The sequence below is a fragment of the Alosa alosa genome, chromosome 10, assembly GCF_017589495.1.
Source record: "Alosa alosa isolate M-15738 ecotype Scorff River chromosome 10, AALO_Geno_1.1, whole genome shotgun sequence".
Taxonomy (NCBI): Eukaryota; Metazoa; Chordata; class Actinopteri; order Clupeiformes; family Clupeidae; genus Alosa; species Alosa alosa.
The window spans coordinates 31,610,835-31,629,896 of NC_063198.1; the positions used below are offsets into that span (position 1 = coordinate 31,610,835).

At 46.3% G+C, this 19,062-nt stretch overlaps 1 protein-coding gene across 1 annotated transcript in view; it reads right to left on the reverse strand.

Annotated features, from left to right (window-relative positions):
• The window catches only part of ptprga (protein tyrosine phosphatase receptor type Ga), a 217,869-nt gene that overhangs the window by 10,940 nt on the left and 187,867 nt on the right, over window positions 1–19,062 (reverse strand). Inside the window, 6 exon segments of the mRNA XM_048254476.1 lie at window positions 22–156; window positions 323–457; window positions 1,221–1,303; window positions 1,394–1,490; window positions 4,694–4,785; window positions 11,180–11,271. Coding sequence (XP_048110433.1) covers window positions 22–156; window positions 323–457; window positions 1,221–1,303; window positions 1,394–1,490; window positions 4,694–4,785; window positions 11,180–11,271 — 634 coding nt within the window.

Genomic DNA, 19,062 nt, shown 5'->3' on the forward strand with positions numbered 1-19,062 from the left:
GAGTGAAAGGGAGAGACCAACCTTTCTAACTTTGGTGTTCCGCACTGTGAACCGTCTCAGTGTATAGCAGGCATACACCTTAGTGCTCTTCAGAGTCACTACGATGTTCCCATACTCCTCGCTGTTCTCTGTTGGCCAGTACTGGTCACATTTTCTCTGTGAGGACACAACAAGACCCCGAGTTCAACCTCAGTCCTCTTGATGATGGCACATTTTGCGACAGCACATATATCAGATCTCGTACACGTATTTTTGCTTTCTACAGAGCTGACAAGTGAGGGACATCTGACCAGAGGGACATCTGACCAGAGGGAATACATACTCTTCCTTTCTCCACTAGGTTGGTGATCATGACGATGATGCTGGTGTTCTGTTCCCACACCATCCTCCAGAAGTCCTCGAACGTCGACTTCAGAGGCCCCTGGGCCGCGATGTAGGCCTTGGGCTTGTTGTATCCCTGCAGGGCACAAAGGAGAGTCCTGGGAAGTGCACCCACACCAAAGGGCCACACAGGAACAGAAGAAATGTCCCATAGAAGGGATACTGACACGATGTGCTGAACGGTTTAATAAAGGGGTTCAAATTAGATGTACAAAATATGACCGCCGCTCAGTCCTGCACATCCTCACGGCAAAAATGAATCAGGCATGTCCATTTGTCTCCATTTCCTACTCCATCCTCTACTCTGTATGTTCGCTTCTGAGTGTGTGTGTGTGTGTGTGTGTGTGTGTGTTGGGGGGGGTAATGGTATTTGTGTGTGTGTGTGTGTGTGTGTGTGCGTGTGTGTATTTATGTGTGTGTATGTGTGTGCGCATGTGTGCGCTTTCGTGCCTGTGTGTGTGTGCGTGAATGTGTGTGTTTATATCAGCAGAAAGTACATTTCAGCATCAACTTCATCACCCACCCTTCGCTCAACACCACCATCTACAGGCCGATGGGTGCACAGTCACTACATGTAAACATACATTTTCCCGTAAAAGTCTACTGGGACTACATGTCCACAAAGTTCCATGTGCCCCTGTTTCGGTGTCCCGAGAATCGCTCAGGAAGTTGATGACTTTGACAATCTCTATATGACCGCTATGCTGTGTTCATAATTAACAGACTTGGTTATGGTTATGGGTTCCCAGCACTCTTATCGATAGTGATTTACATAATAACGTAATAGTAACATTAAACACATTAATTAGAACAATTATAGTAACACATTCCACACTTACATCAACATAGTTGGCGTTGATGTAGTCACTGTGTTTGGAGTCCTTCCCTGCCAAGGGCCGTAACTTCACACGACTGTGGTCATCTGTGGATCAACAGGACAAGCCAGGTCAGAAAAAAAGAGAACCAGTTTAATTCTTATTGGCTGCATGACAGTCAGGCAAGTCAAACTCACAGGCTACGATGTTGATGTATCTGTTCTTGTGCTTGTTGTCGGGGTGATTTGAGTGTTCCGACGTGATTTTCATGTCTGCCGTGCACCGCTGTACCTCCTGCAGCAGAGAACCAGACAGGACATGGGGGTCAAGCATACTGTAGGACATAGCAAGACAGGACATGGGGGTCAAGCATACTGTAGGACATAGCAAGACAGGACATGGGGGTCAAGCATACTGTAGGACATAGCAAGACAGGACAGGACATGGGGGTCAAGCATACTGTAGGACATAGAATGACCAGACAGGACATGGGGGTCAAGCATACTGTAGGACATAGAATGACCAGACAGGACATGGGGGTCAAGCATACTGTAGGACATAGAATGACCAGACAGGACATGGGGGTCAAGCATACTGTAGGACATAGAATGACCAGACAGGACATGGGGGTCAAGCATACTGTAGGACATAGAATGACAGGACATGGGGGTCAAGCATACTGTAGGACATAGAATGACAAGATGGACACAATATTGTCCTGCAATATGCACAAAACAACAAACTAGACCACAGCTTGGGTGGATCTGTCATTTAAAAAAAAAAGAAGCTGTGTGTGTATGTGTGTATGTTGTATGCACTGTATCCATCTGCATGTGTGTGTGTATGTGAGTGTGTGTGTCCATGTGTGTGTATGTTTGTATGCACTGTATCCATCTGCATGTGTGTGTGTACGTGAGTGTGTGTGTCCATGTGTGTGTATGTTTGTATGCACTGTATCCATCTGCATGTGTGTGTGTAAGTGAGTGTGTGTGTCCATGTGTGTGTATGTTTGTATGCACTGTATCCATCTGTATGTGTGTGTGTACGTGAGTGTGTGTGTCCATGTGTGTGTGTGTATGTTGGTATGCACTGTGTCCATCTGCATGTGTGTATGTACGTGAGTGTGTGTCCATGTGTGTGTGCGCTAGGGCTGTCACTTTACGTTTGAAAATCGATTGCACAATCGATTGGACCAAACAACACAAGTTTCGAAAACTAAAATAGGGAATTGATTTTAACCAAATATGTACACTATTCATTTTAAACAAATTAAACAAATAAAAAAATAGATGTAACAAAATTCACAAACAAGAATATAAGAACATAAAAGAATCCGAAGATGCAGTAAGCATTAAAAGCTAAAGAAATTCCCACCAATTTTAAGCACCGGAAACAGCTGTTTCAATCAGCTGCTGTGCTGCTCGTGTTTTGCCTAAAAATGGAGGACAAACGCGATCAACCTGTGCGACATGAGAGAGACTAGTGATAGGCCCTAATAACTTGAGGGAGTTAGATGTGGAAGTACTTCAGATTTTTGGTATATCAAACTATGGAGAGGAACAAAAGATGTAGACTATGCAAACTGTGCAATCGAGGTTCTCGTGGCCCCGAAATTTGTTTGACATTTCTAATCTAAACAGCTACGTTTAAGCCTGCATGTTTGTCACTGATGTAATGGCAGTATACTCGGCTAATTGTTTTTCGAGAATGTTGCACTCCTGTTTGTCATTGTGCACGAAACTTCACGCCAATAAATCATCAGAAATATTGCTGGCTTGCGTCTACAAGCTCCCTCTTTACGTTCGTCCTAATGCCTGTTAGTTTTTTGTGGATTGGCCTATATTTGAAAATGGAAACGTCTTTAGACATGAAAAATCGATTTTACAATCGATTCAATGAACACTTATTTCTCAAAAATTTAACAAGATTTTTTCACAAAAGTGACAGCCCTAGTGTGCGCCCTCTTGTAATCATGTTAAAGTGCTCATGTCTGAGGGAGCTGAGACGGATGTTCCCTCCACGCCATCTGCTTCAGGCTCAGCCCACTGCCACACTGACACTGCTCTGCTGAGCACCTCCGACTGAGCCACTCAGAGTGTGTGTGTGTGCGTGTGTGTGTTTGTGTGTGGACCTTCACGTGTATTATGTGCACTGTGTGTGTGGATCTGTCATTTTGAATCAGTGAAACTGTATGGATGTATGAGCATGTACTACATTTCCTCGCCATCCTCTCTGTTTTGTCAACAGCCAACACCAATGTTTGTTTTCAGGGTTGGGTTCTTCAACCCCCCCCCATTCCCATGGTGCCAGGAAGTGTGAACGCCAGGGTTTTTTCCCGCCTCAAACATCAATCAAAGCTGCTATCTCAGGCGGTGAGGGGGCATCTCTGAAAGTTCTCCATTTGGAAGCCAGCGGAAGTTATTTACTGCATGGATTTACAGCTGTAGCAGTGGAGGGAGGGAAGGAGAGATGGAGGGAGAGAGGGAGGGAGGGAGAGAGGGACTTGTCCTGGATGTCTTGTCACGAGGCACCCATGAGAGGCACTGGGGGTATTTTGAGAGCGAAGGGAGCGGCCGGATATGAATGACTGGTGTGAGAGAAGGTGAGATGAGAATGAATGTGTTTGGGCTGTGTGTGTGTGTGTGTGTGTGTGTGTGTGTGTGTGTGTGTGTGTGTGTGTATGTGTGTGAATGCACGCAGAAGGAGAGCGCTTGAGTTATGCTGTGTGGCAGCCAGTGAATGCATTCGCCAGATGGCCTCCCTTTCTCTGAATCCAGTTCAAACATATGCATGAATGTGTTCTCTCTCTCTCTCTCTCTCATATGCGCTCATGTGCGCACACACACACACACACACACCTCACTGACTCCTATTAGCTGTGCCACAGAGAGCATATCACGGGCAGAGCCACTGGAGAGCTGCCCAATCACACACGGATACAGCTGGCCCCGTGTCTGACCACACACAACCACAGTCATGCATGGCCACTGGAGCCAGGAAAAACATGTGTGTGTGTGTGTGTGTGTGTGTGTGTGTGTGTGTGTGTGTGTGTGTAAAACACGTGGCATGGGAACAGGGTCCAGATGAGCTGGGAAAACGCACAAAGCCACTGGTCAGGAGCTCCGAGGAGCCCCAAGTGCAGAAACAGAGTGGGGAGGAGGTTCTGCTCCAGTCCTCTTAACACCCCCCACACACAACCTCTTTTCTCCTGCCTCGATTTGGAGGCTGAATACAGGGCTGGGTGACCATACAGCACCCCATTGAGGCCTGGAGCAGCTCCCACTTTCCTGTGTCCATCAACCAGCCTGAGGGACAAAGCAGGGGGCCCTGGAGCTCCCCTCATTATCCCTGGGTACCGCCAACCCCACACACACACACACACCCCCTCATTATCCCTGGGGGCTAAGCCCCCACCCACACACACCCCCTCATTATCCCTGGGTAACACAGAAAGAGAGAGACTACAAAACTATGAGAGAGAAGTGCAGACTGCTCACCTCAAAGTCCTCGGAGAAGCCATGCTGGTTGTTGGCGTACAGCTCAGAGATGTGCTTCAGGAACTGCTTGACGGAAATGGCCTCCATGTCATCTGAACAGAAAAGAAAGAGAAACACTTACACACACTGAACAGCAAAGGTCAGAGGTGGCAGTCTAGCAGGGAGGGTGATGGGTTTAAGTGTTTGAAACTTGGGGAGTGAAATTCTGAGTAAGTAGATGGGAGCACTGGGGTAAAAACCCAGTGTGTGTGTGTGTGTGTGTGTGTGTGGAGAGGTTGTCTAGTTTTGGGGTGAGTGGTAATAATAATAATAATAATAATAAAGCTTTATTTGTATAGCACCTTTCATACACAGAATGCAGCTCAAAGTGCTTTACATTTGAAGCATGTAACACAATAATAGTCAGTCAGTCATTATCAATCACTTTTCTTTGCTGTTTATGTTATACTCAGCAACATATCAAAATATAGAAAATGACGCCATAAGACTGGCAGCCTTAACCCTCTTACCCCCCACAAGCACGCCATATGGCAACTGTGGCAAGGAAAAACTCCCATATTCCAGGAAGAAACCTTGAGCAGAACCTGACTTAATAGGGGAGCCCATCTGCTTCTGGCTGGCAAGCCCTCAATAGTAGCAGATGTAGAATAATCTGAAAATGTAGTCTACAGGATAAGATGAGTTAACTAAAAGCTTTCCTGTACAGGTATGTTTTCAGATCTTTTAAAAATATTTACTGAACTCGCCTGCTTGATGTACAGAGGCAGGGTGTTCCATAGTTTGGGGCATAATGGATAAACGCAGCTTCTCCACTTTGTTTTGTGGAGCACTTTGGGTACGATTAAAAGATTAGAATTGGATGATCTAAGTTTCCTTTGTGGTTGATAAAATATTAAAAGCTCAGAGATATATGAAGGTGGTATGCCATTCAGAGCTTTTGTAAGTAATTAACATAACCTTAAAATCAATTCTATAGGAAATAGGGAGCCAGTGCAGTTCAGCCAACACAGGGGTGATGTGTTCTCTCTTCTTAGTCTTAGTTAAAAAGTCTAGCCGCAGAGTTCTGTATGAGTGCCAATTTCTTTAGATGTTTTTGGGAAGACCAGTGAAAAGTGCATTGCAGTAGTCTAACCTGCTAGTGATAAAGGCGTGAATTAGCTTTTCTGCATCTTGTTGAGTTAAAAAGGGCCGCACTTTGGCAATGTTTCTCAAGTGGAAATAGGCTGTCTGAGTAACTTTACTGATATGGGGCTTAAAACTTAACTCTGCATCTAAGATGACACCGAGGCTTGTTACTTTTGGTTTGACCTGGTGTGCCAAGTTCCCCAGATTACTAAGAATAATATCTCGCTTTAGTTTTGGTCCAACCAGAAGTACCTCTGTTTTGTCATCATTTAGTTTCAAAAGTTTTTGCTCATCCACTGATTAATGGAGGTTAGGCATGCAGTGAGGGAGCAAAGGCCATCTGGGTTAGTTGACTCCACAGAAAGATACAATTGGGTATCATCTGCGTAGCTGTGGAAGTTTACATTATGCTGACTTATGACGTTTCCCAATGGGAGCATATATAGAAAATAGCAGGGGACCAAGGCAGCTCCCTGGGCCACACCAAAAGGCAAGTCATGTTTTTCAGATACATGATCTCCTAGACTGATATAAAAATCTCTGCCAGTAATGTAGGTTTGAAACCAGTTTAGAGCATTATCAGAGAGACCCACCCACTTTGCAAGGCGGTGAATTAGGATGCTATGATCAATGGTGTCAAATGCCGCACTCAAATCCAGAAGAATAAGGATTGAGACTTTGTTTGAGTCGGTAGCTAGTCTGAGATCATTGACTATCTTTACTAGAGCCGTTTCTGTGCTGTGATTTGATCTAAAACCTGATTGGAATTTTTCAAGGATACTGTTTTCGTTGAGGAAGGTATTTAACTGATTGCAAACAACTTTTTCAAGTACTTTGCTCAAAAACGATAGATTTGATATAGGCCTGTAGTTGCTCAGATTGGTATGGTCAAGTTTTGACTTTTTAAGTAAAGGTTTCACAACAGCGGTTTTAAAAGCAGTTGGAAATATACCTGTTTCTAATGAGGTATTTATTACCTTGAGAAAAAAGGGAGCTAAGCCATCATATACTTTTTTGAGGAATGTAGTAGGGATTGGATCTAAAACACATGTTGAAGAGCCGGTTTGAGTTATAATTTTACCAAGCTCAGATTGAGTAATAGTGCTAAAGGACCTTAATTTTGGGGGGCTGTTTTTGGGTGTACTATCAAACATATTACTTGTGTTACCAATAGCCTCCCTTATAGAAATGACTTTGTTTGAGTGGTACCCCATCCACCCCCCAGAGAGCTATCTTAAATATTTCAATGAGACAAATGAAAAAACATGGATTATTCATGTTCCGCCAGCTTGTGTTTCTCTTAGGTGAGAGAAGTTCAGCGCTTTCATCTCGTCGACAGGGCCATAAATGATTCACGTCCAGTCTGTCTGTGGTTATCCACTTTGCTGTAGATGTGAGATAGAAAAGAGAGAGGGCCACAAGCTCCGAACCCACCGCCCATCTCTCTCAGGCTGCTGGTGTGTGTGTGGTCTGTGATCTTGATGTGGAGAGCCCCTCCCAACACACACACACACACACACTCTCTCTCTCTTTTGGTCGTGCCCCCCCCCATGTCGTGATGTGCTTGGTGGTACTCCCCTCTGCCCGTGAACAGTGTGTTCAGCAGAACGTCCAGGCGCTAACCGCGGTGCGGGCGCCACATCTAGCAGCGCCGGCTGAATATGACTCCTGACAGTGCCGACTGCAAATACCAGGGTACCAGACGCGTTTACAAACACCCTCTGATCTCCCACTTTACCCCCCTCTACTCCTCTCATTACACATCCGCCGTGTAGCTGCAGACCCGCCTCAGAATAAATAAATAAATAAATAAATAAATATATAAACAAACAGACAGACAGAATAGCACTAAACTGCAATTACGGATGCTAATATACACTAAATAAGATGTTTAGAATTGTTAATCTGTTTCCTTGATCTGCTGCTTATTAGGCACTTAATCTCCGCATGCAACATCATTTGCTGCTGGCTGCTACGGCAAAGCTCTGCAGCCAACCAAATATTCCAAAAGCGAGCACGAAGATGCTTAATAGGAACGAGCAGCACATTAAGAGTAGTGAGAGACTCAGGAGGAATTTGGGGCGACTGGAGAGGAGATGCTGAATTCGGGTGGGAGGTGTTGAGCCTGGCCTGGGTGGGTCGTTAGTGGGGCCTGTGGTCCCTAGCTCAGGGTCCTCCGAAGCTCTCTGCACTCCCAGCACCCCCGCCCCAAAGAGAATCCTGTCTGGTTCAGTCGATGTGTCTTACAGACACTGTTCCCACTCATCCCTCTAAATCGGCTGGCCCAGGCACTGCTTAGACACAGTGGGGGGCTGTCAGTCTTCAGGAGTGGAGGAGAACTGCACAGCGCAGTCACCCAGGAACTGACATCCTCTCCTCCTCTATTGTCTTTTCTCCTCCTCCGCAGAGACAGGGAGAGAGACAGGGAGACAGGGAGAGAGGGAGGGAGGGAGGGGGAGAGGGAGAGGAGGGGTGTAAACATTCATGGTTGAATATCAGGCTCTATGAGGTGTGGATGCCTGGGTGCTCATGTCCTGGTCTGAGGGTGGGGAGGTGGTGGATTGTGTGTGTGTGTGTGGGGGGGGCAGAGGGGTAATCTGAGCCTTCGATTTATCACTCAACACTCAGACCCACAGCACATCAATACACTGGCAAAGGAATACACAGAAAAATCCAAGCACCCCCCGCCCCTAAACAAACAAACAATAAACAAGAAAATGCTGCACACACAGACTCACACACACAACCATCAAGTTCAACCATCAATTCAAATACTCAAAACTTTTCATTTTGTCTGGAGAAGAAAACTTCAACCATCACTGAGCAAATTACCTGTCAAGTTCCTAACGCAGCATGAACTCAACACAGCATGAACCTTGGGTGAAACCGTTGACCTACGAGAAAATAACACCCAAACAATCCAAACGGCAGTAAAGTCTTTAACCTCCTTCTCTCTCTCTCTCTCTCTCTCTCTCTCCCCCTCTCTCTATGAGAGCCCATTGTGGATCCATTATTCTGGATGAGCCAGGGCCCATAAATTGGATTCAGTTCACAGCGTTTGGGGCTTTGTCTAGGGGCTAATAGAATCAACCTGTAAGCACTTCCATTGCTCCATACGAGCCGGAGGGGCCAGATGGATGTAAACTACATTACCCACAACGCCTCAGTTAGGCCATAATCTAAACTCATTCATCTCCTAAGCCTTATGGACCCTTTCAAGAGAGTTCCATTTTCAGCATCATAGTTGGCCCCACAAGACTTCCTTTTTAACATTCCATTTGTTATCTTAATGTAGAGGAAGTAGATTGGGGCCCAAATAGAACGTTCAAGCATTGTTTTTGTTTTTATTGATGAAAGGGTCTATAATTTTGTAAATCAGTGAGTGAATCATATGCAGTCGAGACCATCCAGCCACAGCAAGCTAATGCTATATTTTTTTTATTTTGTGAAGGGTATCCATGACTAAAACATCCCTTGCATATATCCCATGAAGGTGTTTTTTTCTAAAGGGGTACAATTTAGAGGTCTTATTATAAAGCATAATGACATTCATCAAGGAGCTGATGGGCTATTAGAAGTGGAGGCGACAGACTCCATTACGTGGCAGGGGAGAGGGGCAGGGGAGGGTGGCATTGAGGTGCCCACCATTATGTCCCTCTGAATACCAACACTGTCTGGTGCCAAGCTGGCACAAAAGGCAGCAAGGCCAACAGAACTCACACACACACACAGACACACATAAAGACACAGACACAGACACATACACACACACACACACACAGACACACACACAGACATAGACACACACACACAGACACACACACACACACACACACACAGACACACACACACACACATACAAACAGGCACACAATTAGACCCAGGCCCTGCGCCATGGTTATTGTTAGAGCCTCAATAAAGCTCAAAATTTGGGTTTGTTCTGAGGGCCTGTGTGAAATGCCCTGGTGAATGTGTCGGGGGGGGCAGCACCCCAACACCAATAGAACACATTGAACAGCAAAGCCCAGGCTCTCCAGCGAGACTCAAGACCTGAGAAAGCTGGTGCCTTGACCTCACACTCACTCCGCCAAGTGAAGTAATCCCACCGCAACACTCACACTCGCACGGCAGACTGACAGGTCACTGATAACAGAAATAAACATCTCGCCACCTCCTAGCTGTCTGCTCATTTCCACTTCCACTTGGCTTGGGAACTTCACTTGATCCAGGTCATGGGGAGGTCAATGTGAAAAAGGGAATATCCTACAACTTTGCACCTGCTGTCCATGATTATTTTTGCATGTTTTTTTTGACACACACACACACACACACACACACACACACCTTGAGGCGGATAAGCCACCCTGACAATATTCCAAGACTGAGAGTATTTAACATGGGAGTGTCCCTTGGAGGACTACTGTGCCGGAGAGCTAAAGGTAAATGCTAATGCTAGCCTGGGGCTAGTCTGGGGCTCAGGTTCCCTCACACTTCCCTGGCCAGTTTGGAATAACAGGGGAAATGTGAGCAGGTGGATGTGTCATGTGAGTCGTATGACAGACTATTACTTTCCTATTCACACTGGGTCTATGACTGGGAACTGCAATTACTGTAATGCTTTTGTCCTTAAAGTATAAATTAATACATATGGTATAGAGTGGGGAGAATAAGTATTTGAACCCATGCTAAAGTTGACTAAAAAGAGGAATATAAAATCATCTGTTAGAAATTGATCTTAATGCCTTAATTAAAAAAACGAGTAAATATCCAACCTTTAAGGACACCAATTTTCTTAGTGAATGAAGAATGTATTGTAAATAAATAAATGTTCTTCCTTTTTTTTGCATTGAACTCAATGAGCATCAAACCAGCTAATAGGCTAACTGAAAAACACACCATGCCAATCTCTAGGTATGGTGAAGGGTATGTGATGATGTGGGGCTATTTTAATTCCCAATATCAATTTCTAACAGATGATTTTATATTCCTCTTATATTCCTCTTTAGCATGGGTTCAAATACTTATTCTCCCCACTGTATATATATCAAATCTTTAAATATTAAGTCTATATACATGTATACATTTTACACACACACACACACACACACACACACACACACACACACAGAAGATACAGTATATATGGAATGCCCTTAAGAACCTAGGTAGTACATAATCAATAGTTGAACATAATCTACTTCTCATCTCATTTTATTGTATCTCCCTCTGTCTGACACTAGTGTCCTTTTCTCTGGACGTCACAGGGGAGAGACCCTGCCACCCAAGGAATGGCTCTGGCAACAGTGACCCTGCCACCCATGGAATGGCTCTGGGCACAGTGTCACCACGGAGTGTCCTTACCTGGGATGGGGATGACAGGAATGCTCTCATTAGGAACCACCCGTGGGGAACTGCTGTCTTCCACATAGAAATGAGCCGTCTGGAAACACCTCCTGAGATACAGAGAGAGAGAGACAGAGAGAGAGAGAGAGAGAGAGAGAGAGAGAGAGAGAGAGAGAGAGAGAGCATAAGGACTGTGTGAATAATGCATCAGTTTCTGTCATGACAAACACCATAGGTGACAATCCCCAGTAAAGTAAACACAGATGGCGCTGTGAGACATGGGACAGGATCAAGGTGTACTTTGAACTCCTGATGGAAAGAAACCGGCCTAATGCAAACACGCTGAATCTGTTAGCACACTCTGGATGAATGTGTACCGATTAGAAAAAAAAAAAAGCTCTAACACACACACATATACACACACACACACAAAACTCAATAGCATTACCGAGTCCAAAAGTCCGAAACATTGATATTAGTCTTTGATCTTACCCAAACTTGCATGGCGGCGTACGAAAACAACCTGAACCAGCACTCACACTCATCTTTCACAAGTGCTGGAGAGTGCTGTCGCTCCTTCAAATATGACGAGCCGGTGACTACATAACGGCAAACTCTGGAGTGTTTCGCAAGACAAACATGAACAGGGGTGCGTTTCCGCTAGGCGGACCGCTGTGGAAAACCACCACACACACACCAGCATGCTCAGCAGGTGAACGAGAGGTCGTTCAAAAAACACCAACATCAAGAAGTTGAAAACAAAAACAGGTTTGGCTCCTTTCCTTGGGAGAGTGAAACCAGCACAGCGTTGGGGTCTACTTGCTGCAGGCCATTATTAAGCAGACAAGGTAAAGCAGGAAAAACAGTCGTGAAGGTGTGTGTGTGTGTGTGTGTGTGTGTGTGTGTGTGTGTGTGTGTGTGTGTGTGTGTGTGCGTGTGTGTGCTAGAGGGTGCATGGATTAAGAAAGTGCAGAACCAGAAAACTTAACTAAACATGCTTAACCTATAGAGTAATACTAAACGTGATTAACCTATAGAATAATAATACTAAAGGTGCTTAACCTATAGAGTAATAGTAAAGGTGCTTAACCTATAGAGTAATAGTAAAGGTGCTTAACCTATAGAGTAATAGTAAAGGTGCAACCTACAGAACTACACACTTTAACACACAAGCCTACTTGTTTTTCTCTCCCTCTCCCTTTGCCTCTCTCACTCTCACACACACACACACACACACACACACATACATAAGCACATACACACACACACAACCAAAACCACACACACACACACACACACACACACACACACACACACACACACACACAAGCACACGGCTCCAGCACTGCGAGTGGAGGGAGTTGAGTAAGTTGGAGGGGCAGCAGATTAGAGGAGAGTAGAGGGGAGGCTGGTCAGTAGCCATGTGTCCATGGCTCTGAGTCCTACCTGTACTTGATGCAGAGCAGTGAGCACAGGCTGGTCATCCTACAGGACACAGAGGGAGCAGCGGACAGGGCAGGACGACAGCAGCACGCGCATGCTGCTGCCAAGCCAAAGACTGAAGAGATGGGCGGAGGGAGGGAGAGAGAGAGAGAGAGAGAGAGGGAGGTGGGGAGCGAGAGAAGGGGCGGAGAGGGGGCCTGTCTGGATTACGTCACAACTGCCCACTTTTCTTTCATGCTGAGCCTCGAGGCAGAATGGCCACAACAGCCCCCCCCCCCCTCAATGCCCCAATCCCCCCCACACTGCTCCCTCCTTCCCCAAAACCCAGGGTTCTCCTGCAAACTGTTGCACAAGGACAGTTAGCCTGTGTGCGTGTGCGTGTGTGTGTGTGTGTGTGTGTGTGTGTACACTCGTGTGGGTGCGAAGTTAGTTGGGCTAAAGGTCGATCTGCCTGCTCTGGGATCAGTGATTAATCGCGGCCAATGGGCTGTCGGTAGGGCCAGGCTCCTCAATAGGATTAGGATTGCTCAACATTCCCCTCTGTCACTGGCACACTAACCCACACCCCTCCTCCACCTCCTCCTCCCTGTCAGCACTGTGCACCTGCTGTGACTCCTGCTACCTCCTCCAAGCCTGTCAGCTCCTTTGTTCTCTTCTGTGCAAAGCAGACATACACACACACACACACACTCACACACACACACGCATACAAAGGCCAATGCGTTGTGTCTCAGCAACCATTAATTTGAAGTAGCACTTATGATCTACCTTTTACACTCGCACTAAACGCTCAGCCTGGCTCAGTGCTGGCTAAAGCAAAAGCTGGCCCTATCTTGGCGATCTAAAACGCATGGTCACTGGCGAATAGCTTAAATACATTTAGGGATTTGTCCAGTCCACATTCGGGGTGGTTTCTCAAAAAGGCGGCTCTTATGTTTCTTAATCAGTCAAGGGTGTGTTTTGGGTGTAACCTCCTTTAAACCAATGATAATGACATCTGTCATTCCCTTTAACAGCAATCAGCGCAACTTCAAACAACGCATTGGTATTTTGATAGTCAGCGGCGCATTTGAAGGAATCTGCTTGCACGCGAAACCGTATGGAACAGTTATTCCACTAAACCATGTTTAACTAAAACGTAGCAAAGTATAGGCTACACACATCTGCACTCGTATATTATGAGAACTCATAGGCAAAGTGAAACTAACTTCACCGTGGTGTCATAGTCAACGACAAAACAGTCATACACAGTTAATTACTTTCACTATTGACTGACAATGGGTTACCATAGAAAACATAGCCTGGAAAAAGCAACACCTACCCCAATAATGTTTGAATGACTGAATAAAAAAAACTTAAGGACATTTATCCTGCAGATGAGTGGCTGCTTACATCTCGTGACAGTGCGTCCTCAGCATCATATGCGCCTTTCGCTATATACCAGTTTTTTCAGTGCCGTTATGCTTTTTAGATGGTGTAAGATAGCGATTTTTATGCTCTAGACCACACATTAGGTCGTTAATTGCCACACCCCTTGGCGCATTGTTTAATAAAAGACAAGCGCATGGCGAAAAAAAATTGAGTGTAAGATAGGAATATGTATGTTTATGTGCGTGCATGTATGTATGTATGGTCCTGTATGTGTGTATGTACTGTGTGTATGGAGATATGTGTGCACGTGTGTATGGGGTTCCTACTCCCAGAGATACCCACACCATCTTGCTTTCTTCAGTTTTCATCAGCTCCACCCCCACCCCATCATCAAATCACTGCAAAGTGGAAAGCGGTGGTATGTCAGCATCGTGTCTCACTGGTGCCGTGCGTGTGCGTACGTGTGTGTGTGTGCGCGCGTGTGTGTGTGTGCGTGCGTGTGCATTTGTGTGTGTGCGTGCATGTGTATGTGTGTGCATGTGTGTGCATATGTGTGTGTGTGTGTGTGTATGTGCGTGTGTGTGTGTGTGTGTATGTGCGTGTGTGTGTGTGCGTGTGTGTGCGTGCATGTGTATGTGTGTGCATGTGTGTGCATATGTGTGTGTGTGTGTGTGTATGTGCGTGTGTGTGTGTGCATATGTGTGTGTGTGTGTATGTGCGTGTGCGTGTGTGTATGTGCGTGTGCTGAGGAGCAGAGATGAGCGAGAGAAACGAGGGAAGCAGGGCGGCAGGCAGGGCAGCCCGTCATCCCCTAGCCGCGTCACGGCCCGCGACACACACGACAGCACCCTGACACACCACTGACTCGCTGTGACCTTAGTGAAGTGTCTGTGTGTGTGCTTGAGTGAGTGAGAGATGAGCCACCTCCCAAATACGGTCCTTCATGCAGGAGGCAGGAAGAGTGTCTCTTTTCTTACTTTGTTTACCCACATGAGTGACAGAGGAAAAAGCAGATGATGTGGGTGGGGAGAGGGAGTGAGTGTTGACTGCTACTTCCCTTGGGCTGCTGGGGAAGAGTGCGCACGCCTTTGTGTGTGTGTGTGTGTGTCTTTTTGCAGTGCAGTCAACCTGTCACTGCACTGCCTTCTAACAGGCAGGGAAGACAACAGCCAGCCAGGTTTTTCAAGTTATTAAGCTACTGAAGCTTAGTCACTGACGTATAGTCATTGTGACATTACGATGGGGCCTGAATCTCTTTGTGATGTCCAAACAGCCACCCATCCACGCTCATTCACACCCCCACCCACCCGCCACACACACACCCACCCACCACACCCACACCCACCCACACTAGCTCCCAAAAGCCCAAACTAGCCATTCAGCGCTGTGCAGCCTCCTAAATGCAGCTAATGAGATTGCTAACAGGCTCTGCAGCTCAGCAGGGCTGTCCTATCTGATTTGCAGCACGGCGTGGAGGTCAGCTCAGCGCCCTGTGAACATATGCGCCGGCTTAAGCTCAAACACTGCTCTTACTGTATGAAGAGGCTAATCTGCTCCAGTCTGCCTGCCCCCCGCTTCCCTTACAGCAGAGCACAGAGCCCCCTCTCCAGAACTCCGTCTCACTGGCTCCCCTGGTGGTCACAGGTGGAACTGCAGCGTGGTGGTGGAGGGCCCCAGCTGAGGTGAGAAGAGGCTAATTGGCATGCCACACCACTGACCTTTCAGAGAGCCAGAGGGGGGGTGGGGGTGGTGGGGGTGCTGATCTTGGCTGCGGAGGACAGAAGCTCTTTTGAACTGCAGTTGACATTTAAGAGAAAAAGGGGGGGAAATGTGTTTGAAGTGCTCCACAGTGAGCAAGCTTTGATTGGCCGCACAGAAGTGTAATCCAAACTGTAAGCACACATAAGCTAATTAAAGAGTAAGGCACACATAGACAGCTTTTTATTTAAGCACTGTATGCAGGAGTATGCCTGGAGATGGAGATTCTGTATCTATTCCTTGAAGCTCTGTAAATGACTGGATCACGCTAGTCTAGCATTAAATATTTTAATTATTATATTTAACATATTATTATTATTATTATTATTATATAGCTCAGTATGAGATCTTCTAATTTATCTCTAAACAGCGGCGTGTGGTTTGATTATACTGGCAGAATTAAAATAAATGTACTGTGCAGTGGGCTAAATTGCAATAAAACCAACAGCTATAATTCCCTTTTCATTGAAGACGGACTCCAAATCACCACTGCTAGAATAACAGTGCTTATCAGAAAGTAATCTTGTGTAGCTCTGCGTATGTTTTCTTTCTGGGTGTGTGTATGTGAGTGAATGAGAGAGAGTGTGATACAGAGGGAGTGTGAGAGGGAGAAAGGCTCTGTGTGTGTGTGTGTGTGTGTGTGTGTGTGTGTGTGTGTGTGTGTGTGTATAAATGAAAGAAAGTGATATGGAGGGAGAGTGATAAAGGGAAGTGAGAAAGAGAGAGAATAAGGGAGAAAGAGAGAGAGTGGTTCTGCATCCCAGATTACGGCTGACTCCATGAGCTGCAGTGTTAAGAAGGCTTCCCATAGACGCTACAGGAGCTCTTGGGATTTCAGTGATGAGGGCTACTTCTTGCATGAAGGTTGCTCTGTGAGGGCTGCCCAGGGTGAGGCTAAACGACGCGAGCACACATCGTCTGCTCTCCTTTCCCTCCATCAACCTTCCTTACTGAGGTCTTACCTTCCCCATCACCCCAACACTACTCCTAATGTGTCTCCTCTCCTCTCCTCTCCTCACCTCGCCTCTCCTCTCTCCTCACCTCTCCTCCTCTCCCCTCCTCTCTCCTGTTCTCTCTCCTCCCCTTCTGGCTCTTCTCTCCTCCTCTTATCTTTTCCTCTCCTCTCCTCCTCTCTCATCTTATCTTCTCCTCCTCTCCTCTCCTCCACTCTCTCCTCCCCTCCTGGCTCTCCTCTCCTCCTCCTCCTCCTCTCCTCCACTCTCTCCTCCCCTCCTGGCTCTCCTCTCCTCCTCCTCTCCTCCACTCTCCTCCCCTCCTGGCTCTCTCCTCCTCCTGGCTCTTCTCTCCTCATCTTATCTTTTCCTCTCCTCTCCTCCTCTCTCATCTTATCTTCTCCTCCTCTCCTCTCCTCCTCCTCCTCTCCTCCCTCCTGGCTCTCTCCTCCTCCTCTCCTCCACTCTCTCCTCCCCTCCTGGCTCTCCTCTCCTCCTCCTCTCCTCCACTCTCTCCTCCCCTCCTGGCTGTCCTCTCCTCCTCCTCCTCCTCTCTCCTCCTCTCCTCCTCTCTCCTCCTCCTCCTCTCCCTCCTCCTCTCCTCCCTCCTGGCCTCCTCCTCCTCCTCCTCTCCTCTCCTCCACCTCTCCTCCTACTCCTCCTCCTCCTCCTCCTCCTCCTCTCCTCCACTCTCTCCTCCCCTCCTGGCTCTCCTCTCCTCCTCCTCCGCTCCTCTCCTCCGCTCCTCTCCTCCACTCCTCTCCTCTCCTCCACTCTCTCCATCACAGAGTCAGCTGCCCTGCTGCAAAGCCCAGCTCGGTGAAGGGGAGCAGATGGCTCTGCGGGCCCCCAGGGCCCCAGGAACCTGAGGAGGGGCCAGGGCACAGGCGCAGGAGATCACCAAGGCCAGCGCTGTTTACTAAACTGTGCTATGTGCAGCGCCGCGCACCCCGCAGAAGGGAGTCTGTTACCACACAACAAACAACAACATGGCCCACACTCATAGCTGTCTATCTATCTGCCTGACTATAAGAGTAAAAGAGAGAGAGAGCGCTGTATGGTAGTGCAGTATGGGGTCCACTCAGTCATCATAGCTATACTCACTGGGACAAACACACAATAGAATCTCTACATGCTGAGTTCTTCAGATACATTCTACAAGTACAGAGAAAAACACCAACAAATGCATGTAGAGTAGAATTAGGTAGATACCCACCAATCATTACCATCAACAAAAAGAGCACTCAATTTTCTAAATCACCTTAAATCCAGCCCACAAGATACCCCTCTTCATTCTAAAGCCTCCAAACCCAAGAGCTGAACCTAGAAAAAGTCCCCACCAGTTGTTGCAGAGACTAACTGCCTTCTGCTACACACACCCACTTGGATCAGTCTAATCAACACTGTTTTCCAAAACCAAATTATGAAACAATGTAAAGAATCCCTATTTGGAATATTGAAAGAAGAAACTAAAAATCAAAGTAGATTACAATGCTATCTGGCCCTAAACCGAGAATATAAATTAGCAGAATATCTTAATACTGTCAGAGATAGAAACAGAGACTGACCCCTGTACGGGCCTCGGACCACAAATTGGAAATCGAAAAGGAAGACTCAGAAAAATCATGGCAAACCAAAAGAAAACAGAATATGTGGTTACTGCATGACAGGTGAGGTCAAGACAGAGATGCACTTCCTCCTACAATGTACATCCTTCATCAAACAAGAACCTTTTCTTCAACAAATTTAGAAACTCATTATATTCCTAATTTTAATGAACTTAATGACATATCAAAAATTAAAAGATACTATTGGGAGAAGGAGATAAAGCATATCTTGCTGTCCAGTATGTATCAACATGCCACAATCTGAGGGGACAATGAAAGGACCTATATCAACACAAAATAATAGACACAAACACAAACACACAACACACACACACACACACACACACACACACACACACACACACACACACACACACACACTGCATCATACACTGCATTTTATTTAACTTTTTACCTATTTATTTTTTATTCTTATGAGAAATCCACTGACATGTATGTGTTAAGATTTATTGTATAATTGCTTTGGCAATATAAGTGAGCTTGTCATGCCAATAAAGCATTCTTGAATTGAATTGAATTGAATTGAATTGAGAGAGAGAGAGAGAGATAATAGCTTTGGAAACACATAAACAAAGGAAAGTGAAGTGAAATAAACAGACAGCTGTGCAGTAAAACAATAGCAGAGTAAATTAGCCAACTTTTAGAGAAGATGACTGAAGTGCTACCTCTCAGCACTAGCTGATCTCATTTCACAGAACCACCCGCACATCTCAGAGAATCTCCCACTGTAACTACAGCCGAGGTGTGC